Source organism: Brienomyrus brachyistius, chromosome 15 (genome assembly GCF_023856365.1).
Source record: "Brienomyrus brachyistius isolate T26 chromosome 15, BBRACH_0.4, whole genome shotgun sequence".
NCBI lineage: Eukaryota > Metazoa > Chordata > Actinopteri > Osteoglossiformes > Mormyridae > Brienomyrus > Brienomyrus brachyistius.
Window position 1 is genome coordinate 14,652,569 of NC_064547.1, and position 25,438 is coordinate 14,678,006.

A 25,438-nucleotide genomic window follows, 5' to 3' on the forward strand; every position below is an offset into this window, starting at 1 on the left:
CATTCCTCAGCAGCTACGGAAAAGTAACTGCCGCCTCATGGAGACCACAGCACCATTAAACCACTTACATAGTGATGCACATATGGAGCAAAGAACAGCCAAAGTAACCGAATTAATCGTGTTAGTGGGCGGGCAGCGTCTTGTAAATAAAGTCCAACATTATGCATTCCAGCCTCGAAGGTCAATGCTTTGCGAAGGGACTGGGGATCATCTGTATGGCGCCAATCAATACGTCCAATAAAGCACGCCTGTCGTAGGACTTTAACAAACTCAGTGTTAAACAAATTACATGTCTTAATGTAACAGCGAAAAAAAAAGTAACTCTTAAAAAAAAGAGTAACTGAAAAGTAGGTGCATGTGCATAAGGAATTATTTTCATTGTAAGTAACTATGATGTTTTCCATCCATCCATCTTCCAAACCACCTACCCTTCTGGGTCGCGGGGGGTCCGGAGCCTATCCCGGAAGCTATGAGCACGAGGCAGGGAACAACCCAGGATGGGGGGCCAGCCCATCACAGGGCACACTCACACACCATTCACGCACACCTACAGGCAATTTGGTACAGGTAACTCCAATTAGCCTCAGCATGTTTTTGGACTGTGGGGGGAAACCGGAGTACCCGGAGGGAACCCCACGACGACATGGGGAGAACATGCAAACTCCACACACATGTGACCCAGGCGGAGACACAAACCCAGAACCCATTTTCTTAAATTAATCACACAATGCACCGTTTACTGGGGACAGACCTGGGCTATTAAGCTCTCTACACTTCACAGTGTAAGTTCAGTATGTTTTCGTTTCTTTAATCAAACGAACACTCCCGGGGGGGACCAAACCCCCCACCCCCCGTCTCGATAACGTGTTTTAAGCATAGCATGTTTTTGTGAAACGCTGGGCCGTTCCACCCGGAATGTGTTTGCCATTCACTGCTGATCACGCCCCCCCAGACAGACAGGGGATCGATGCCTGACAGAGTGAGGATTCCGCCGCCTTAAAAAGCAGGAGGTAAAACAGGGGAAGAGTTCAAAAGTTAGGAAAAAACCAAGGGAGGAATACATGATGACAGAAACAACATCTAAAAAGGCAACAATTGTTCAGGTGAGTAAAATTTATTCAAATAAACATTTAAATCGCATATATAAATTTTAAAGAATGTTTAGTATATTTCCTTAATCAATATGACTTCATTTTCCCCGATGCTAGCATGTGGATAACTTCCATCCGTCCACCCATCCTCTGTAACCACCTGTCCTATTCAGGGTCGCGGGGGTCCGGCGCCAATCCAGGAGGGTACGGCTGCAAGGCAGGGAACGACCCAGGATGGAGCATCGACCCATCACAGGGTACAAGGCAGGGAACGACCCAGGATGGAGCACTGACCCATCACAGGGCACAAGGCAGGGAACGACCCAGGATGGAGCATCGGCCCATCACAGGGCACAAGGCAGGGAACGACCCAGGATGGAGCATCGGCCCATCACAGGACACAAGGCAGGGAACGACCCAGGATGGAGCATCGACCCATCACAGGGCACAAGGCAGGGAACGACCCAGGATGGAGCATCGACCCATCACAGGGCACAAGGCAGAGAACGACCCAGGATGGAGCATCGGCCCATCACAGGACACAAGGCAGGGAACGACCCAGGATGGAGCACTGACCCATCACAGGGCACAAGGCAGGGAACGACCCAGGATGGAGCATCGGCCCATCACAGGGCACAAGGCAGGGAACGACCCAGGATGGAGCATCGGCCCATCACAGGACACAAGGCAGGGAACGACCCAGGATGGAGCATCGACCCATCACAGGGCACAAGGCAGGGAACGACCCAGGATGGAGCATCGACCCATCACAGGGCACAAGGCAGGGAACGACCCAGGATGGAGCATCGACCCATCACAGGACACAAGGCAGGGAACGACCCAGGATGGAGCATCGGCCCATCACAGGACACAAGGCAGGGAACGACCCAGGATGGAGCACTGACCCATCACAGGGCACAAGGCAGGGAACGACCCAGGATGGAGCATCGGCCCATCACAGGGCACAAGGCAGGGAACGACCCAGGATGGAGCATCGGCCCATCACAGGGCACAAGGCAGGGAACGACCCAGGATGGAGCATCGACCCATCACAGGGCACAAGGCAGGGAACGACCCAGGATGGGGCACCAACCCATCACAGGGCACAAGGCAGGGAACGACCCAGGATGGAGCATCGACCCATCACAGGGCACAAGGCAGGGAACGACCCAGGATGGAGCATCGACCCATCACAGGGCACAAGGCAGGGAACGACCCAGGATGGAGCATCGACCCATCACAGGGCACAAGGCAGGGAACGACCCAGGATGGAGCACTGACCCATCACAGGACACAAGGCAGGGAACGACCCAGGATGGAGCATCGACCCATCACAGGGCACAAGGCAGGGAACGACCCAGGATGGGGCATCGACCCATCACAGGGCACAAGGCAGGGAACGACCCAGGATGGAGCACTGACCCATCACAGGACACACTCACACTCCATGAGGACAACTTGACTTTTTTCCCTATGAACTGGTGCATTACAATGAAATTAATTTCTTAAATTAAAAAAAAAAAAACAAGAAATCCATGTATACATGAAGACATAAGGAATCCATTCTTCACAACAGAAGCCCAAATATTTGAATGGGATGTGATTTACGTCTATGAGGTGGCCAGTGGCTAACATGACTTAGCAGTTTTTTGGCACACGCTTAGTCTTCTCATGAAATCAATACATAAATTTCCACATATTGATCGACTGTAACAGAAATATGGCAACAAGCCTTGGATCAGCAATATTAAATACAGCATCAGAATGTTATTCATCCTTTCTGCAACGGACTGGCATCCTACACAGGGTGTAGCCCTGCCTGGTGTTCTGTGCTGCCGGACATTCCCACATACTCCAGTAACCCTACTCACCATACACAGCTGAAAGACAGACTGACGTTATTCATCATTTTATCTAACTATATTCAATGCAAGAAAATATCAGATCAGCATCCAGTAAATATGAACAAGATTTACATGAAGCAGTAATGTGAGCAAATAGCTTTAGGGTTAGATTCAAGTTGCTCGCTAAGCACAGTCCCCAGGTTAAGAACAAACGTCTCACTTACAGACCGCCATTAAAAAAAATATTCAATAAAATTTGGGTTAAATACAGTGGTTTGTAATAACAAATGCAAGTACTACTTTGTGACACTCGATCATCAAGTTGTTTGGCTAACACGTTTTTTTGTTAAGCTTCTTTGATTAATATTTTAATATGGTAAACACAACATTTTGAAATATATTCATTGCCTAGAAGTCTGTTAGTCTCCACTCCCCATACCCCTGATTATAAAGTAGTTGGAAGGAAAGAAAGAAGGAAGGATGTGTGGATGGATGGGTGGATGGATGAGTCAGTTCGCATTTTTTCTGAATTTCATGCTGAAATCAAAGAGAACTGAAACTGCTTATGCAGTAGTTTAGCATGACAACACCAATACTGTGGAGAGCGATATCTGCAGGGGACCAAGGACATAGAGGGAGGCTCTGTGCGCACCAAAGTTAATCTATTGACGCAGGCAACGGTGACAGTCGCTAGGCAAATGACACAGAGTTGGCGCAATAACTAGGAACGTATAGAACAACATGTTGCACCAGATAAGCCGAAATTGCCAGAAAGTGGAAAAGTACGGACAGGGGCGGGGGCTGCTTGTAGAAGGGGTATAAGACACACATGAACAACAAGGAAGTCGAACTCTGTGGGGGGAACACCGCGTTGTAGAGTTCCCAGATCGATCTGCAGGAATAAAGGTTATTTGACAACTCCTCCACGCCTCAGGGTGATCTCTTCTCATCTACGGACCTGGTGGAGTCGGCGTACTCCAACAATACTAAATACAATTGGGGCAGTGGAGGCCTAATGGTTAGGGATGCACACTTGTAATCGAAAGATTGCAGACCAGCAAGGCACCACTGAGATACCCTGAGCAAGGTGCCGCCCCTAAGCCCTGCTCCCCGGGCGCTGAATTAGCTGCCCCCTGCTGTGTCACGATGTCACATATGGGATAAATGCAGAGAACACATTTCGTTGTAGTGCACTGTGTGCTGTGGCGTGTCAACAATGATCACTAAATATTTCACCATGCAACCAGTTCCAGTCTGTACACATTTATCTGGCCCATACGGACATGCAGGTGTACGGGGTTTCTGGTAAATTATCTATCTTCTCGGGAACATAGAAAATGTCAGAAAGTGTTTTAAAAAATCCACAATTAACGCACTTCACTATCACTTGAAGCTTGCAAAAATATGCATTTTGTATGTATACTTTACCTTTTTCTAGATACAATAGAAGCAGTAACATTTTCAAATATTTGAAAATGTTTCTGAGGTCAGTGATGACTTCCACAGTCCTACTAACTGTAACTCACAATTAATCCTGGGCGACCTCACTAATCATGGCAAATATTCAGGCAACGATATCTTCTCTTGACTTTATTTTAAATCCATGTGGCCACGATGATAGTAGCAATCTTTACTACTGCTCTGAGTACTCAATTTATTTATTTTTTAAATCTTGCAATAAATATCAAAATAAATATCAATTCTGCTCTAAATACTTACATTTGTTCTGTTCACCCTTCATGTTAAATAAAGACAAAATTGCATAATATTGTTTAGAGACTTTACTCGATAACCCCTCTGATCTCTTGTCTCTGGTCACATGGGTAATTGACTCTATATATATATATATATATATATATATATATATATATATATATATATATATATATATATATATATATATATATATATATATATATATTCACAGTACAGAGTTTAACGCTAATGCCCATTTTCTAAATGATCAGGTGAAACGTCTCGCAAACTTCAAGCTCGGTACAGTGACAAACCCAACCTCTAAGGAAGTCTGTTCACCACTAACATTTTTAGGCATTATTAAATTAATTCCATCCCATATCAGCTGCACTGATAAAGCATCCAATCCTGAGTGCCCCTTGCCAGGATAAACACCCAGCACTGCACAAGCAGTCATCTTACCACTTACTTCAACACCAGCTCCCACTTACTCCATCCCTCCATCCATCATCTAACCACTTAGCCGCTACGGGATCTCCGAAGGTGCATGAAACGATTCGTTCTATAGCCTTTGCTTTTGAAAAAGAAACAGATATCAAGGCATCTGAAACTTTCGAATAAGAAATCATCTTAAGGAACTGAAACGCACGTCAAAGGAGCCATAAACATAACCATGGAAACTAAAGAATCGTTTCCAAAGCTGATCCATCTCTTAGCCATCTAAGACATCGCTCCAAAATTCATGGATGAAAATAACAGGGAGAGTAGGCATGGCGAAGGTGTGAATATCACTGACGGATCGTTCCAGAGAAACATTTACCATGGTACACAGCTCATATGCAGTCTGGTGAACGTGGTGCTACCCAGGGGCCAGAAGTTAGACTAAATACTTCCTGGCTAGTTCTTCCTTTTAAAATGACTTGGCAAAACAAAAGTAACACTGACAGAGTGACGATCGTCACTTTGCTTACAGAAAAATCCTTCCAACCAAGGTTGGCCATTTTGAATACTTGTAAAATGCTCACTGGGCTCATCTGTAACGATAAAACTGCATTAATACTATAATATACCCTACCTTAAAAATGTTTTTGACCTGTAAAAATGTTCTTATTAAGCAGCTGTTTTTCTATGTAAACATCATTTATTATAGAATATTCTGCATTTTCTGTTGATGAGTTTTCTCGTGGGAGCTGATTCCAAATTTTTCACCCTGCCAGGCAGGAGAAGACACGTGCCTCTGCATGATACAGTTTCATTTGAAAACATGTCCGAAGGTGAACAGAATGAACTTTTTGGGTGGAGCTGCCCGTTAATGTTCTGCTTTTGAGAGAGTATGACAAGCAAGCCCAGAGGTTCCCCACTGAAAGTCATGCCTCAGTTAAAAATCACTATTGTTCTGGGTCTTAATTAAACCTGATGGCAATTCAGGGCCATTTTTAATTAATCTTCACACAACACTCACACAAAGGATCTCCATTTGGCACTTCCTGAAGCAAAGCTATTGAAATAAAAAATCTGAATGGGCTGGAGAAAATAAAAAAATAAATAAAAAATTTGACCGCTCCAGAGATGGCAATTAATTTGACATTCAGAAAGGCATTTTTCTGACATGAAGGAGTCATTTAGACCACAGCTTACAGTATGTGCATTATCAACATCAAGGTCATGTCATTGTCATACTCTCTGCTTTAATAGAGTCTACTAAGTGTTGACTTTTGTTTTCCAAGAGAAAGCTATAAAGCAAATATCTACATTGATTTATAAGTCTGATTATAACAAAGTGGCAATAAAATTTTTAAAGCAAAACCAATTCAAGTATTTTATGAACCAGCATTATCGACCCAGATAGTAATAGTAAATATTTTACTGACAATAATCTTTTAAAATATGGTAATGATAGTAATAATTTTATTTAATCATTATCAATCTGTACAGGACATCATATATTTTTAAAAGCATTTATTATTATATAAGTAAGAAAATGCTAGGAAAAAAAGCATAAAAATGAAACGAAAATCGAAATACAAACAAAAAATTTACTTTTACACTTTCAGAGAATTAATCTACTTAATATCTGAAATGTTTAAAAAAGTCATGGGCGTCTGTGATTCCTACATCTCTGAGGGTCAGTTATTGAGGATTATAATTGTGTCATGTGCACAAGTGCGGATACGTTTTGAGAGAAAACTGCGATCACTTCTGAGGAAAAGAAACATTTGTAAATGGTACTTTTATATGGTAACTGATACCAACTCGGTAATGTTTTAATATCAAAGCATAGGTAGTATCGATCTGTTTATCCTTATATCAGAGTGTATGAAACTGAATTCTCTTTGGATTAAGACAATGTAGCCAATATTTAGAGAAAATGAGGGTTTCATTTTAAAGCATGCAGAGATTGTATTTATTTTAGTTTGAAAGCATGAAATACAGGCATTACCTTTTTAGCCTGATGTGTCTATGCTCAGGGTCATACTTTATGGCTTGTTCTGAAGAAGTAATCATTAATGCTCTGCCAGGCGATTCAGCTATGGAAGCTAAACACCACTGGGCAGAGTCCAGACACTTCGCCCCTGACAGATAAAACACTGGACAATATTTGCAATAACAAAAAAAATCTAAATGACTGACATCAATGTACATTCCTTCGGTAAGCAGTGCAGTGATATTAAATAATTACAATTATGATACGAAATTACATTTTTAATATTTATTAAAAAGTTCACTCCATAGTGAATGGTGTGTGAGTGTGCCCTGCGATGGGCTGGCCCCCCATCCTGGGTTGTTGCATGCCTTGTGCCCATTGCTTCTGGGATAGGCTCCGGACCCCCCGTGACCCAGTAGGATAAGCGGTTTGTAAAATGGATGGATGCATGGATGGATGCATGGATGGATGCATGGATGGATGCATGGATGTATGCATGGATGGATGCATGGCGTTCACTCCATATTTCTGGTTTGTCTACACATTTTTCCTCACTTGAACAACTGGGCACAAGGCAGGGAATGACCCAGGTTGATGGCTGCTAGACACATTTCATAAAAGATGCATGTTTGCATCATCCAACCGCTCAGGTAGGGAGAAGTGAAAGAGGGCCTGGAAAATATCCTAGACTGGGTGCCAACACAGAACATTAACACATTAAGGTCAGTTAATAACATGGAAATGCCACACACACACACACACACACACACACACACACACACACACACACACACACACAGGCTATTAAATCTTCGTGGGGACTCTCCATTCATTTCTATGGGAAATCCCAACATGGCAACCTTAACCCCACCCAGCATAAGCCTAACCATAAGTAACCAAACAAAATACAAGACTTTCTGCGTTTTACTTTTTCGATTGTATTCACAGATCTTTGTGCGGACCTGAAAAATGGTCCCCACAACGTCTAAATACCATTATTACATATGGTCCCCCACAATTTTATATAAATATAAACCACCCACACACACACTGCTGGGACAAGATTCAGAATAAAAATTTAAAAAAAAGTTGCTTGATGTAATTATCTTAAACAAACCCTTGCTTCTAACCCTTATTCTTTCATATGTGCTTAATTCACCACAATCTGTGCATGTGTTTCTCTGCCTCCTATCATTTGTCAGTTTCTGACACAGCAGTTAATTCTGCTTGTGTCACATGCAATTTTTATTCATTGTTTTATTATTTTATTGTTTTATTGTTTATTGTTTTATTTGCATGAGGCATCATGCAAGAGAGGGTATCTCTGCCAAACTTTATAGTATGGATTGTATGTGGAACCAAGAACATCACTGCCAACCACGCAGCTGTCAGAGAGCTGATGAATTAAGTATGACAAAAACTAAACGCAAATGTCCTTTTAAATTTCAGGTTCCACAATATAGTAGAACAGTGACATTTTGTTATATGCAGCCCCAGTGAGACCATATACATAAAAGTTTTAAATGCAAAACAGCTTCTCACGTCGTTTTCTAGGCATTTTTCTATTACATCAGCCAACAATGACCTCTTAGACGCCTGTTCTAACAATCAGTGCCCATATAAACACATGTTTTATTAAGCATTAGAGAATTAGAGAATAATTCATTTTAACTGCGGATACAGCATGTCTTTCTGTACATATTGCTTGGCTGAGTTGTATAAATGCACAGGATGTCAGCAACACAACTTTCAGCCTTTCAGCCACATTCCAACACTGAACACAATCCAGGACTTTGCATTCCGATGCATTCACTCACTGCGTTAAAATAATAATAATAATAATAATAATAATAATAATAATAAAATAATAATAATAATAATAATAATAATAATATAGTCACAGTATACACTGTATTTGGTTCTAAAAAGGCTGATAGCGATATAAATGAAAACACGCAATGCCAAATTTTCTTCTCCTTATTATTATTGTTGTTTATTAATAATAAAATGATAAACAAGACTAGGACAAAAAATATTTACCATATATTATAAGTTTCTGTCTGGTAAATAACGCTAGTAGTTCACTGCTGCTGATGTGAAATAATGAGCTTGGTGAAACTGAGCAATTCAAACGAAAGAAAAGGAGAGACCGTAAGACCGAAAAAGCGGCATGGACTGAACTGACAGTAAGCAATAATCTAGAACAGCTGCGGTTCACGTAAACAAGGCAATGGAAACGCATGTCATCGGAAAATGAAGAATTCTGGTTGTACAGTTAAATCGATATGAATTAATATTGGTTGGTGCTATTATATATTGCTTTAATACTATAGATGTTTGCCCTTCCGCTTTTACACTACAAAAGAAAAGAAAAACAGTTCAAGCCAGCAATAACTAATGAAACGATAAAGGCAAAATGGGACTGATTAATCTTTATAAAGCATGTTTAAAACTGTAATCAGCAGCTGATTTTAAGTATTGCTTTACAACAGTCGGTAGCACTGGAAATGTACATAACAAAAAAAATTCCGTAACCAAACCCTGAGACTTCCCAAAAAGCTTTACCACCCCTCATTCCCAGCACTGAAAAATACTGTCAAAATCGTAATACTTGGACGCAATGTCCTGTAAAATCCTAGGAAGAATGCACTTCCTGGAATGGGAAAAATGTATATATATTGCATTTGTACCTCAATATCCGGGAGGTCCCTGCTCAGCATAGCCATTATGACGTGTCCAGGAAAAACAGATTTTCCAAAGTAAGAAAACCGAAAACTTTAAACAGAACAACGTGCAGCCTGACAGGGAATCCTGCGCTTCCTGGCGTTATGAAGTGTGTAAGCGGCTACGACATAAAAATCCGCCTGGTCCATCCGCAACCCGGGTGTGCGCGCTTGCTGCACTGCAACCATCTTCAAAACTGTTGCTATCATATTGGTAATTTTATCGTACAGTCGCTGATACCGAATCTGCGGAGCTTACAGTAATTCAAACTCCGTCATTTTAACTCAGTATAATTTGCACTGATAGCGATTTCTTTTCCGGTTGTTTGACTACCCTTCTGAGGGTTTTCCCCATCGTAGTGGTACATTCCAACAAGAAGCCACTTTGTTAAGAAAGTTCTGGTTGTACTTTGTACTTATGTATGGAAGTCTGTAGAGATTTTCTATCTTATTTTATTTTTTAAATAAATTTATTTATTTATTAGAATGTTTAACAGTGCCGTAATAATGTTTTACACTTCATTCCTATTTTTATACTTGTATTGTTTTTGCCTTCGTGTTTATATGTGATTGTGCAGTCGCAATGTGAGCAATTTCCTCCCGGATTAATAAAGTCTTCTGATTATTATTCTGATTCTGATTCTGATTGGGACAGTCCACGATCAAGTAAAATCTGGTGCATTCGTCCATGAGGATAATACTAAACCTCGAGATCATGGGAAAGTGACATGGGTTATGTCGAGATCACAAGAAAAAAAAAAGTGATCTCGAGAAAACGAAAGAAAAAAAAACTTTATGCATATCCTCTAAATGAAGAAATCCTGCTTTGTGAAACGGTACAGTTTTTTTCCTAAGGTGCAAACACACATTAATGTACCCAACTGTGCCTACAGGTAGATTTACATACAGCTAGGGTACAGTTGGCAGATCATTGAGGGTACAGCCCCAGTAACATGTAATTGCTCCCTGAAAGGTACAAATTGGTACTTTTTTTCTGACAGGGCAATAGTGACATTAAATGCACACTTTCTGCTTTGGTTTCATTCCAGTGTCACATGGTATGACTTCCAGGGTGTTTCGTAATGCATAAAATGTTGCAAAACTTTTTTTTTTTTTATCAATGATTACTAAAAGATGAATATTAGTCAAGTGGCGTGGGATGAATTGATGGAATTATAGTCTGTTTTTATTTGGCAATAAATTTCCCACTAAGTATCTAGATTTTCGGTTCACATTTGCTATAATAAATATAGTACATCAATCTCTGCATCCACATTTCCTAACTGTTCACCTTAATGGGGTCACTGTTGCCTACACCCAGAAAGAGATGACATCATGGCTTCTGCAGGGTGATTAACCCAGGGTGGGGTAGTTAGCATTACTGCACATCTTGAGAGTGTGGGAGGGAACTGGAGCCCGTAGGAGAAAGCCGCACAACATGGAGAGACATTCAAACGCCACACATACAGAACAGTCAGGTTTTCTACCACCGGCTCAGGAGGTTATGTCAGTTCCTATAGTCCAAGTACAAATGCTCTACACTGTCCCACAGATTCTTGGGTAGCTATAGCTGGAAGATTTGCAATAGCGCAAGCAAAGACTGAGATGTGGGTGCACAGCATGTGAAAATCTATGAATGGTCTGAAAAATTGCAGTTGTTTAAGGGATTCAGATGTGGTTGTAGACCATCATCAGGGATGACAGACATTTGGGCACCGTGCCCCTGGCTGGTCTGTAGGGTCACACCATCTTTTTAAATCTGATACTGGCTTTCCCTGTGGAGAGTTGGGCTTGACTTGGAAGTATTTCACAAGTCTGAAGATGAAACAGTGAGACTGGAGCTTTACTTCTGGTTTAGATGGTACAGTCAGACAGAATAAAGCAACACCAGAGGTTACTTCAGGCCGAGGTGCTTTTGAAGAAGGTTTGGATGCAGCTGATGTTCCTGAAAAAAAAACCCCCAAAAAACTATCGAGATTAGCCAAGTAATACGCTCCGAAAAGGCTGTAGAAAACTTATCACCTATGGAGATGAAAAGTAAAGAAGCCCTGATGATGATACGTGATGCAACAGAAATCTCATAAATAAATCAGTTCGATTTTAGGCGGCCCGTTTGCACAAAACCACCAGGGTAAGAACAGCAACATAAGCAGTAGAATCTGAGTGAGGTTAGAGTGGAGACCTAGAGAGCATTGTGTTATTAATGCAGCATCAACATGCAGAAATGTGAATATAAATCGCAGAATTGTGGCACTGATGGGCTCCTGTTTGAAAGAAGCACTCGACAAGTCTCTTCAGGATAATGATCATGTACCTCATACAACCTTGGTAATAGAGGTGTTGATTATTCTTTATTGTAATTATCACAAAGAATATGTGAGTGTTGGAATAATACGAGCAGCGCTCCTTAGAACCCACTCCACGAATTTCATACGTTCTTCACTAGAGGAACAAGGAGAACATAGAAAAGGAGCCTTGTGTTTTTTCATTGTGTTGGGTTAACATACATAGTAGTACATGTTAGCAGCTTGTCATTGATAAGAAGGAGGACAATCCCCCTAAATACATCACTGAGCACTTCAGGTGCTCCCCCAAGCCTCCTGACATTCATTTACACAATGTTTCTGGCCCTCAGGTCCAACTTTCTGTGACTCTTGACTGTATCGTTCCACATGCACTAAACTACATCTTTTTACATTTACCTATTAAGCAGACACCTTTATCCAACATGACTTATAATTCAGAAAGCAGGGTCACACAGTACCAAGAGCTATTGGGTTTGAGGGCCTTGCTGAAGGGCTCAACGGTGACATCACTCTACCAATGCAATTTCAACCAGCGGCACTATATACCGTACTAGTGTATAACACACTTCCATGTAATTTATTCATTATGTGTTTATACTGTGAGTTATTTTATAATTACCACTGAACAATAAGAATCCCCCATCCTACCACAACATCCATACATTTCTATATTTATCTTTTTAATTAATTGCATTATTTGTCACTTTAAGCCCAAATTAGTGCTTTCGATTAAGGACTGAAACATCCATTCCCACCACAGTGTGTTTTCCAAGTTCTGATTGTATTGTTAATTTGTCACAAAACTTATAAACTGATGTATCTTTTTTATTTATATATTTAATATATTTATTCCTTAAGTCATTGGCAAGGGTATGTGGATAGAAAATGGATGGATGGATGGATGGATTTTCAAACAGTGTGAAGTTTTGAGTTGCATTGAGTATTTATATTTTTTTTATTTATTTTTTTTGCCTGCGAAATTGTGTTTGTATTCTATATACACCCCGGCTATATACTATATTATTTTATACACCTAGCTGGGGTAGGGCTCACTTTTGCTTTTTTATTGCAAAATAATCCCTAAAATGATTCCAGTACTGTATGCCACACCAGCTCTCACCAGATAGATACTAGTGTGACTTGTGTTTTGAGGTGGCTACTTGTATAAGCACAAGTGCAGGGTTAGTGCAGGTTTAATATTTCCTCCAGTGAGTCTCATTGTACACTGAGCGTATCACCCCTTAGTCCTCTGCAAGGCCATTGCCTCCCAGGGGATGAGCTGCAGCCTCATTGGATGGAAGGAGTGAAAGGAGTCCAAAATAGATATTAATGTAAGAATGACAGCACCTGCCGTGGATGTATGGGTGAGGCAAAGGGGAAAGGAGACAAGAGAGGGAAGTGGACACGTTGGATGGACAGCAAGTACCTTAGGACTGGGCCTTGTAAACTCCAAAGAGCAAAAAATAGGATTAACCCTAATCTCCGAAGACATCTTCTATGATTTTACAATGACAAATGTTGCAACAACAAACCATTATTTTTGGTCTTTTCAAATTAGATTCAGCTGTCGGCCGAAATTGAACTTTGTTTTTAAGAACGAAAGTAATAGAGATAGTAAAGAAATACTTTATGTTGCTAGCATAAATGTTAGTTATTTTTCTAGCCATATGTAAATTCAGACTTTGATAGCAGATATCTTGCAATTAGGTATTGCAATACTGCCATCTGTGTAATGATAAACAGTCCATTTTCAATAATATTGGTTTAACCATTTTACAAGAAAATATTTGTTTTCTAGCATCTAAATTGCATTGCTTCCAGAGTTTTGTGATTATTTGTGTTGATGTATGTTTGAATGAATGCAAATTATGTTTCTTACCTTCTTGCTCAATTACACCTGATTTAATGCAAATTATACATCACAGTTTACCATTCAGATAATTTCTGCAGGTTCCACACATAATTTCCCAGCATTGTCTCGCAAAGACTTGTTCTGTAATAGTGTACTGTTTGCTACTATAGGCATAATGGCAGTAGTTTTGAAGGAAAGAGTGCACCTTTAGTTAACAATATTCAGTTTTATTCAAACGTGCCGGTCAGGATTTAACATGAAGACACCGACTGAACTTTTACTGCCACAGTACAGATGTAACCACTCACTTTGTTGACCTATATGCATAGCATTTACATTGGCAAAATGTAACATGGTAAACAGTGTGTACTGTACTTCTGTAAAAGTCATACGCAAAAACTGTCCCTTTCTTAAAGAAAGTAAACAGTAGCTGGACATAGTGCACTACAGTGAACTGCCCTATCAGTGTGACTTAGCATTTAGATGTAATGGTCTGTTTTACCAGCTCAAGGTTAAATTACAGGTCAGGAAAAATACACCCTGCAGAATCTTCTTGGACACATAATGTATGTTTCTTCTTGATGAAGTTCACTGTTGCAATAAATCAGATCAGAGAATAATACAATTCTGGAAAAGTCCTACATTAGTGGGTATGTTTGAATGCTAACACAATTAATAAGTACAACTAAATAACAATAGCATACTTGGCAAAACAGGTTCTATTACATTTTATTAGACTCATATTCTTTGAACACTTTTAGATTATGTGGGTCTGATATGCAGCAAATGTTGTCTGTAATAAAAATTCAGATTTAATAACAGAATTTTTCCCCCCAAAATACATAGAATATATGAATTTAATAAAAATCTAAAGGACACTGCGAGGCGGCATGCACTGCATTCAGCATTTAATCCAGCAGAACAAAAAAAGCAACAATGTTAAGATAAATTCATAAAAGTAAAAGTAGCTTCAGCATTAAATTACATTTTGTTCGGAGTCAGGGATCAAAGGTAGTTTTATTATATAATACACAGATATTGAGAATGGGATGAGATGGTGCCATAGGACCCTTTATTGCTTAGCTAAACCCTTGAGGAATAAAAATATATGTCAGGTCTAATTTTTGCATGGTCTTTTCACAAGTCAATCTTCCGCTAATAATATGAAACCGAACCAAATGATTTAATGTCTTTGGACAAAAAGAAACATTATTCTTCAGTTTAATTTGATAATTCTGTTTTGAGATTTTATTTAGTGGGGAAACTGCAAATTGCTTGCATATTTCATAATCTCCCTTAATCATTCAATTGATACATTTCTAATAAGAGCGTATAAATTACATTACATTGCATATTTCATGATTTCACTAGGCTAATTGAGTCATTAATTCAGATACTGTGGAATAGTTATATAATGCTTTGGTTCCACATTACTGAGGGAAGCATGAATATACGTCTTCATTGTTACTGAAAAATGCTTCATGAATTAAATAAGAAGTGCAGTGTGAGCAGAGTGTCATTCTCTTTGGAAACATCACAGCATGACGTCCACCACTCAGACACAGAAGATTAAACCAAAATCTCTTTTGAAAAAGAAGATGCAATATATGTATATAATTCTGAAATTCTGATTTAGTTGCAATGCGAAAATGAAAACTATGAAAAACAAAGTAATTCTTAGTTCTTAGTTATGCTATTTTACATGGCTATTTAATTAAAACTGAATAGCATGGTGGTTAGCACTGTTGTCTCACACTTTTCAGATTCAAATTCGCATGTCTGGGGGGGCTGCATATGTGTGGATATTGTGGCTTCTCCCCATGTCGTTATGCTGCCCCCCCCACACACGCACACACACTCCCACAGTACTGTGATGGGTGATGCCTAGCCTTGCACCTATAGCTTCCATATGATCTGCATAGGACAACCACATACAGGAGATGGATGGACTGACAGACAGATGGATAGACAGATAGATGGACAAAGGGGTGTATGGATGGATGGATGAATAGATGGACGGACGGACGGATGCATCCATCAACCCATCGATCGATTTTATTAAAACTCGTGTTGAGGAATTAATTTGGTTTTCGACACTGAGCTGTTTTTCCACTCTGCACTTAGGAAACCTGCTTCTAAAACCACTGGCTTGTGTAAGATAGTGAAACCTTCAGCTTCATGACTTCCACTTCTCTAGTCTTAATATCTTAATATCGACCTTAATATCCATTTTAATGGTCCACTAGACAGCAAAAAAAAAACACTGATCTACTTCTTATCAGGTGTTAACACACTTTGTAATTCTTTAGCAAGCCACTCCATAAGCAAATACTATTCTTTAAGTGTATCAGGGCTATGTGTGTATTTATGTTAATAGAAAAATATGTTCATAGTGGGAGAATTACATTATATATATAATTATAATAACATGGCATGAATTCAGATTTTTTTTTCTCCCGGAAACGGCACATATGAAGGAAACAAATGTCTTTCATCATTTCATTTTTTTTTTTTTATTCCCAAAAGTGCAACATGACAGATGTTTAACTCATAGTTCTTTCTCTGGTATAAATTAGACCTCTGAATTAAATAGCTGCACCATACAGGGTAATATTTTACATCTTAAATGTATTACGTGCATTAATACTTTTTTCATATTGTAAATCATCTAAAATGTCTGATTTAAGCAATTACTTTTGTATGGAGTGCTTAGTATGTTAAATATTCAGCAAAACCATTTCATTGTTTTGTCATTTATGTATGCCATGAAGGTCAGCTACGTTTTTTAGCTTTTTAATATTTTATGTATAGAATTTAATATTTCTGCAATTCTGTAGGGATCACTAAATGTCAGGTAATTAACAGCATGCAAAGGGACTGAAACGCAGATTAAGGCAGTTCACCATTCATTATAAATACATGGAATGTTATAATGACTGTAATAATGCAGTTTCATACAGTAGTGGGTCCATTATATTGAGCAGATGGAACTGGCAATGACAATGTAACAGCAAACAGGTAAGTTAGAGAACATAGAACGTGTTACACATTTTTCTATGCATCTACAAAAATCTAAAAGTCTTTGTTTTGAAATGGTAAAAGGGGGCTCTGGAGTTATGCAGTTTCATAGACATCAGCCTGTTCAGATGTAGAATCAGACTATCGGACCCCTGTTCTTTAAGCTTAAATTGATGTTTGGTTTGATGCTTAGTGTTTCTGAGCATCAAATTTCCGATCTGTTATTTTAATACGGGTGTGTAGCCAATAGCTGGTGATCAGCTACAATATTTATTTTTTTGCCATATTTATTCTTTAATTAGAAAACAGATTCACTGCCATTTTAGCTAGCTGACCGCTAAAGATTTTATTAAACACTATTGATTGACTGTTATAAAAAAACATTAGGGTACTGATTGCAGCCTGAGTGATTTGCTATGACTGAATGATAAAAGAAACATACATGTGTCCTGCTTTGAATATGCAGGTGATGCTCAGCCTGTTCCCCTTTGTCACACTGCCTCAGTGTAACGTGATAAAAATGGAAGGAAGACGTCAGTCGTGGAGTTCCCAACAAAGACTCATCATTGCCCCAACTTCGATTCTAATTCCAACTGCCCATCAAACCCTCCCTCCCTCTCTCCCGGAACCAATCCCAGAAGCCGCTGGGAACAAGGCAGGAAGTGTATCAAAATATGCGTGTTAAAATTTCACATGAAAAATGTGCAATAAAATGGATATACTGTAAGAACACTGATTTTGCAGGCATTCTGTTTCCAAACGTTTAGGACTGGCAAGTCGAAGAATGTGCACGTCAAAATGAAAGGACAGAATGTATCACGTGCAGAATCAGGAATGGATTTGGAAGAGTGCAGAGTAGTGTTAGGGTTAGGGTTAGGGTTAGGGTTAGGTACGTATACAGTAGCATGAGCACAAGAGTGCATTGGTGCCCAGAGTCCAAAATAATTCTGGGGGATTCATTATGTACTCAGTCGGAATGAACGAAAGAAACACTTTTTGATACGCAGTTATGTTGCTGTTAATGTATTATGTCGCCTAGATTATGTCATTCAGGAACTGAACGTCCGTGTAATATTGTTGCTTTTTCTAAAAATCAATCAGATTACTTTGAAAAAGAGTGGAAAGGGTGGAAAGGAATGGAACTTGGGAATGAGGGAAATGGGGGAGAGGAGCAAAAAACAAAAGAACACGAAGGAAGAGTGATGGAAACTGGATTGGGAGAAGGCTGACTATGGGGTCCAGTTTTACCAAAACTAATAAGGCACACCCCCCACCCCCACCTTACATGCTGATGATCAGAAGCCTTCACTTGTTTAATATCAATAATATTTGAAGTTTGCTTCAGCCATCTCTGACTGTGTTTTTGTACAGTTATCATCTTTCAGTGTAGCAGTAGGCTGTACAGCCGGGTGAAGGTAAAAAACGAATGAATGGACTCAGCTCATCGGAATGACAGATCCGTGATTTCATCGTAAGAGCGTCAGAACAAAGTGGCATTGTCCAGCCATTGTTACGCTAAGGATCAGAATGAAAACCGTTTAGATGTTAGAATGGCAGCACTATGGTTTTTTTTGGAAAAAAAATCCATAGAGGAACAATTGTGCATTATCATTGTCAAGTGAACATCACTGTACAATCTGCATATATTATGCAAAACATAGCTACAGTATAACATACATAGTATGTATGGTAAATTATAGCAGTGGGTTACAGTTATGAAAGTTTGTGATCACAACATCATTTAGGCATACCACATCTACAATCAAACCACATCTACAGTCATATCATATCTACAATCATACCACATCTACAGTCATATCATATCTACAATCATACCACATCTACAATCAAACCACATCTACAGTCATATCATATCTACAATCATACCGCATCTACAATCAAACCCCTTCTATAGTCATATTATATCTGCAGTTTTACTTTAATATTATTGACACTATTATTTACTTTCTATAGAAGTGACTGCCTCTGTTGCAACACCAACTACTCATAGATAAAATATTAATAATAATTAGTAATATAGTACTGGTTGCTTTTTTTAACTACTGATTACAAACATCTGATTCCACAGTTCACTAGCTGATGATCACAAAATCTGCAGATTACAACCCAAAACAAATCTTGTTGCATTGCCATGAAATTCAAATTGTTAAGTAACCGTGTTTGATAATAAATTATTATAGAAAGCTAAGAGGTTCATCAATGCAAAGGACAGAAAAGTACTCACAGATTATTAATTTTATTGACAGAAATAAATGCTAAGAAATATTTCAGATAGTAAAGTAAATGTGTTTGTATACAAATTTAATTTTCACTGGGTAAAACAAATGGGTGTGAGTGTAAATGTATTTTTGAATTCCAAACTCAAAGACCCAAAAGATTACACATTTTTGTCCAAGTCCTGCAACAATACATAAAATTAAATTAATCAAAGACCTGATGATTAGCTGTTTAGTTGAATCAGGTGTGTTATATCTGGGGGGGGGTGACTAAAATGTGTCGTCTCCAGGGTCTGCAGTACTGGAATTGAAAAACACGGATGCAGTCAATCAGTCAATGCCCCCCCTGAGTTGGCTTCTATCCAGATTCACGTATCAACCTCCCATTGCTGGGGCTTAATTCGGCCCACTTTATATACAATATTTAGAGAATATAAATATAAAATATAATATGTAAAATATGTGTGTGTGTGTGTGTGGGGGGGGGGGTTGTTTCTGCAGTTTAGTGCAAGCAACTCAGGAAGTGTTTGACAGTTTGTTTCATATTATGTTTGCATGCCATTTGATAGTAGGAAATTCTGTACGCCTCTATATATGAATATATGTGACACCTAATATAAGTCAGAAAGATCTGGTGACATTGTGATTTATGAGTTGTGAGAAGGCCTGGGTGGCTCAGCATGCAGAACCGCTGATGCGCAGTCAAGAAAAAACTGTTTTTTATTCAAAATTTCTGTTTTTAGGGGTGGATGGGATTGGGGAATTAGAAGTCAACAAAAGAACTTTTCCGAAAGACACAAGTGTATAATGAACTTTGTCATGATATATATATATAAAACTGGTACCGCACAAAATCTCGGTACAGGCTACGGCTAAAACAAAAGCACAACCCACTATGAACGAAGGTGAAATAAGTTTACTATGAATGGCTATGGTCACCTGACTCTCCCTTCCAAGAGAGATGGTGTCCATCTCTTGCTAGTTATTCTGTGATTTACCAAATTATGAGAGAAAGTGACAAAATGTCAAAAACCAGACAATGTTTAGCGAATACTTCACCACCCAATTATAGCTTCAGAGCAATGTTTACACAAAGCATCACATCAATAACCTTGTAAATAAACATTCCACGCATTTGAATTACAGTGCATACAGAATGTAGACGTAAAAAGATCATGATTATACAATCGTATAGGTTAAGTACAGGTTGTAATCTTTAGCCAGACATAGAAAGAGATGCTGTTTGACAGAGACTGTTAAGTTGTTAAGAAATTAATGACCTGTATCATAATTAACCGACAGTTAATTACAGGGTCTGGGGAAAAAGGTAATAGCTTATTTAGCATTGTGTGGATGTTCTATTCTAGTGTTATCTTAGATATTTATTTCTTTATTTTTATTTATGACAATGAATGGAGCTCACAGCTTGTGCTTGATCAGTAGTCTTATTTGCTCTGGTTTGGGAAAAATCACCTAGGATGATATTGATATTTAATAGCATTTTTCGTTTAGCCATTTTCCTCCTAGGTAATTTTCAATTCCGTTAAACGTTTGCATAGCAACTCCAGCAGTCTCGTTAAGAAGCTGAGGTATATTTATGGCACAGTTAAGGTTGCTATCTTCCGCATAATGTGATCATCTGAAGCATATTGTTGATGAGGCCATTTAGAGAGGCTGCAAGATTTATCTCATTGACCCTTGTGATGCAAAAATACATTTGAGCTGATTAATGGTAATGAGACTGGAATCGTTGACATTTTGCCTTGTAATGGAAACGCATGTGGTCCTGAGTGTCCCCTGCCTTGTCCTCTGTGCATGATGGGTTAGGCTTCAAGCACAAACCATGACCCCAGACTGCGTAAGTGGCTGTGGAACATGAATGGATGATTGACCTGGGAAACTCACAGTCTTGACATATTTAGAGGTTTGCGAGCATTAGTGCATTTTCCATTCGTTGAACCAACATAGTGTTTTGTACTTTGAAAAATGGATTTGGGTCTTAAATTTTATCATGGGCTCCCTTCATTTAAGGTTACACATTTTTTTTTCTACTGCAAATCAACTAACTTTATCATTTGCATACAAGAAGCATCTATGAAAAAAAGATTATTTAACAATTCTCAGGATACTGTTGTATTTTCGGGGAGCACAGTAAGCTGATTTTATTCAGTACATACGCTAAACACCAAACATCAACACATGCGACAAGTGATAGAGTTATCAAATTCTTAATTGGAAAAACAAATAGGTTCACAAAAGAACTTTAAAGATTGCCAGTAGTGCTTTGTGTCTTTTTCATAATGTTCTTTCACATCATTTTAAAATAAAAAAACATTTTGCTATAGTCATACTTTCCTTTACCCAAGAAAAAGGTAAGATTGAATGAAAAATAGAAATCAAATGACAGGGAGGAAAATTGAATTCCACGGCACAACATACTGAAAACTGACATGAATTAATTTATGTCAAGACAATGACCCCAAACCCAAGGCGTCCAAAGCCGCCAGGATTAAATTATGACTGTGAACATCTGTGAGTGACACTATCCTCATTTAAATCCTATAGATAATCTGTGTGGAAGACTGTGAAAAAAACCATTCATAAGCGTTGTCTAAACAAATTATAATGATTGACCTACTCCAAATTAACAAGAAAAAAATGTACCAAACTGCAATGCAAAGTTGCTGATAAGTTCTGCCAAATTTTGAGCTTACTAGACAGTTAAACAATCAACAGATTTTAGTTTTAAATGATTCACTGCAACTTTTACAGCCTTTTAAGTCTTCAGTTTGAGTAACCGAGGTGTGCTGTTATGAGTATCTCCACGACGGACAAAGAGATGATGCAGCAGAAATGGGGGATGAGAGAAGAGCAGGTCATTGAGAAGGTTCTTTAAGAGGATGAGTGATTGGACACTTGGTGCATCAAGGGAAGAGCGGATCAGCCTGGGTCACATCATTAGAAGGGTCTGCAGCTTCTGTGTTGTAGGGCTAGGAACCTTCAGACATGTACAGTAAATCAAGATGCAACATGTTCATTTTAATCCTCAAATACTGTACAACTGTGATTGTATGTGATCTGAGTTGAGAGCACTATGTGAAATATTTACATTAATATATCTGACTTACGGTAATATTTTTATTGCAGTAATTATAAACAAAATTCTCCTTTTAATTACAGAATAATACAAAAACTAAATGTACAGTATTTAAGTACTTTATTGTACATGACAAAACTGTAAAGAAATCACAATAATAAATACTAATGACTTTATCTTATTCTAGCACAGTTTATCAAGTGTTGCACTGTATCAAGTTTTAAAATGCAAATTTTTCCTAGTACTATTATTAGTGCATTATTTATAATATTTTACATCTTAACATAAGAAAATATACGGTATCTTGCAACTCTCCTTTAACTTAATGCTGCTTAGCTGCAACTGTGATTTAGTCAATAACTCAGCAGCTGAGAACTACAACATCCAACCTTTCAATGGTCTCCCATGTGCCCTTCACCTATTTCAGAGAAATTATGATGATTTCTATAACTTCCACATCTCTGTTTTAGAATTATCTATTTGTATTTGCTTAAATTCCCAGAGACAAAAAGATTAATTACAATCCCAGCACTTTTTCCTGTTGCCAAAAAGACAAACACCTAACACAAAACACCCCCCCCCCCCCCACCACACCAAAATAAATAAATAAATAAATAAAAAGGAAAAAAGTGTTATTCATAATTGCAGGTCAGTTAGAAACTGATGCATCGGCTGCCAAGCTTGCTAATTAATTCGCTTCTAAAACCTACTGTAGCTTGTAACAACCTCCATCTGTTTGCATTTAACCTATGCAAACAGTGAGTGGTTACCTGTCATGGTATTTTCAGGGAATAGACGTTTGGTATTAATACATTTTTTGTGTAGAACAAAAAGGTAACATAACCTTTCAATCCATGCCAGTAGTCTGACATGACAATATTCTAATGTGAAGGTCTACATGAAAATAAATTAGATTTTAACCTAAAAGGTCAATAATTTTGGCTTAGAGATAGAGAAGGAGACTGGCTTCCTATCCAGGATTCACTACCCTGTGCACTGTGCTGTCTGGGATTGGTTCCAGGGTCTCACGTGACCCTGTACTGGATACGTGATTGGAAGACGGATGAATGAAGAGAAAATTGTAAGAGAAGTAAGTTCAAATAAGTTTATTTAAATACACTTAAATAACTTAATTTCCTACAAATACAAGAATATTCTGTATAGTTTAAGAGTTTCTAGATTTCCGAGATATGATGTCATTGAAACATTTGGGGTATTAATGTTGTAATTATAGCATTAATAAACAGTTAGATTTCAGCTGAATCAGAACAGAAATCAGGCAACATGTTCTTCTATAGGTCCCCAGGTGGACAAAGAGCCAGTCACTGGTGCATTCTGAGATGCTCACAGATCTGACATTGTTTGAAGGAACCTGCACAAGTGTTTAAGGTGGTAATGATTCACACTCGGATTTACTCATGGGAGATAATGGGAAGGCAGGGTTTACTGAGAGAATGGTGACTCAGTTAACAGACATTTGAGAACAATAAAGAAAGAGTTCTTAAAACATGTGTGATACATTGCCTCATGAATGTAGGAATTGCAACACATCAAACGTACAGAACTACTCTTTAGATCAGAGGTCTTAGCAAAGACTTATATTAATGAAAAAAAAAATTCTACCTTTTTAAAGATGTAAACATGCAGCCACAGAAAAAAAAACTAAGAGACCGCTCTGTATTTTTAAACAAATGTACATTTTTAAATCCTGGTTTAATCGTGGTTCTGCTGGCAGAAGGTGACGCTGAGCGGCAGGTTGCGCCCAGGTTTAACATTTCTAAGACAGCAGTACGCAAGAATAAGGTGAAGCAGGAGACACTGGGAACGACCAGAAACCAGCCAGGTTAAGGGAGGAAGCAACTTTATAATGCCAGAGATGACCGTTAACTTATGCAACGATTTCACATGAATCGCGGCATGACATGAAGTGACCTTCAAAAGGAACGTTAATCATTAAGTGCAGGTGTGAGGTGCACTGCTAGGACAGTGTGTATCAGGCTCCTAGAAGCAGGACCGAAGTCCAATAAGGCAAATGTACATATAATATTCGCAGACGCTCATCCGTAAAGTGAGAAATTAGTGAAACAAAATAATGTGCTGTGGTCTCTTCATTTTTTCCACAGCTGCATTTGTACCCAACCAAATGGACGACTTTGAGTGTGACTTTTGAGTGGCGCTTCGGTCTCTTTGCCTGTCACGGGTTTGTAAAATGATGTAGCTGAATTGAAATGATGAAAATGTATCGGCCTCAGGAAGCAGCAGTGGACAGAAGAGCGTTTCTCACATGACTCGCAGTCTCTGCTTCTGATGGAGATGCATGATGGAATAGGTATGCAGGACAAATGTGTTTTTATAGCTAGATATGGTCCGTGAGCATCATCGTATTAAAGAAACAGTTAGAATAGAGTACCTCGTGTGAATGCAATAATCAAATTATCATTCATAAAGCACTCAGAGCCCGTGGTGACTGCCGTTTGTACGGCCATGGTGTGCCCATCCCATTAGGCAGAGCTAATGCAGAGCAACATGTTACCATCCTGAGTGATCTTCTGCATTAAGTAGCATTCCTGTCTACGGGCAGGAGGCGCAATGGGTATCAATGGGTCGTTAATGGAAGGTTTGAGCACATCCCCCGTGGCCTTCAAAATCAGAAGAACTCATTTCTGCCAAACAGCCTGGCGAGCCGCTAACGACGGTCACATTTATGTTTGCGAGGCTAATGCAGATTACTGGAATGAGGCAGCATTCATCCAGTTCTACAGAAATTTCAATCCATGCCGTACCATTCCCAAGCTACTCATAGGATGCCTTTGCATGAGTCCGGTACACATAACACAGCGGACATTCGTATGCGACGCCCCGCTGCATCTTAACTAGAATGCTTCCCCTGGTAACGTTCGATCCAGTCTTTAGCTTTTACACGAAGGTAATTAAGCAGCCATTGTGAATTTGCATGATGCGAAATCAGAGGCCTGAAGACTGAAACCTTGCAATGACTTCCAAAGGAACTGGGTTGAAAAATACATAAATGTGGGATGAGATGAAAAGAGGAGATTCCAGGCTGTTCCTGCACTCTATACCTTAACTACTGTATAGCTATTACTGACAGCCTTTTTTCTCATTTTCATGCATAAATGCGATCTGGCAGCT

General features: G+C 39.0%; 1 protein-coding gene across 1 annotated transcript in view; it reads right to left on the bottom strand.

Moving 5' to 3' along the window:
* The window catches only part of dpyda.1 (dihydropyrimidine dehydrogenase a, tandem duplicate 1), a 120,818-nt gene extending 110,825 nt beyond the window's left edge, over positions 1-9,993 (bottom strand). The window contains exon 1 of the mRNA XM_048976588.1: positions 9,746-9,993. Coding sequence (XP_048832545.1) covers positions 9,746-9,781 — 36 coding nt within the window. The 5' untranslated portion in view covers positions 9,782-9,993. The remainder of the gene's footprint in view (positions 1-9,745) is intronic.
* Positions 9,994-25,438: the final 15,445 nt, after the last annotated feature.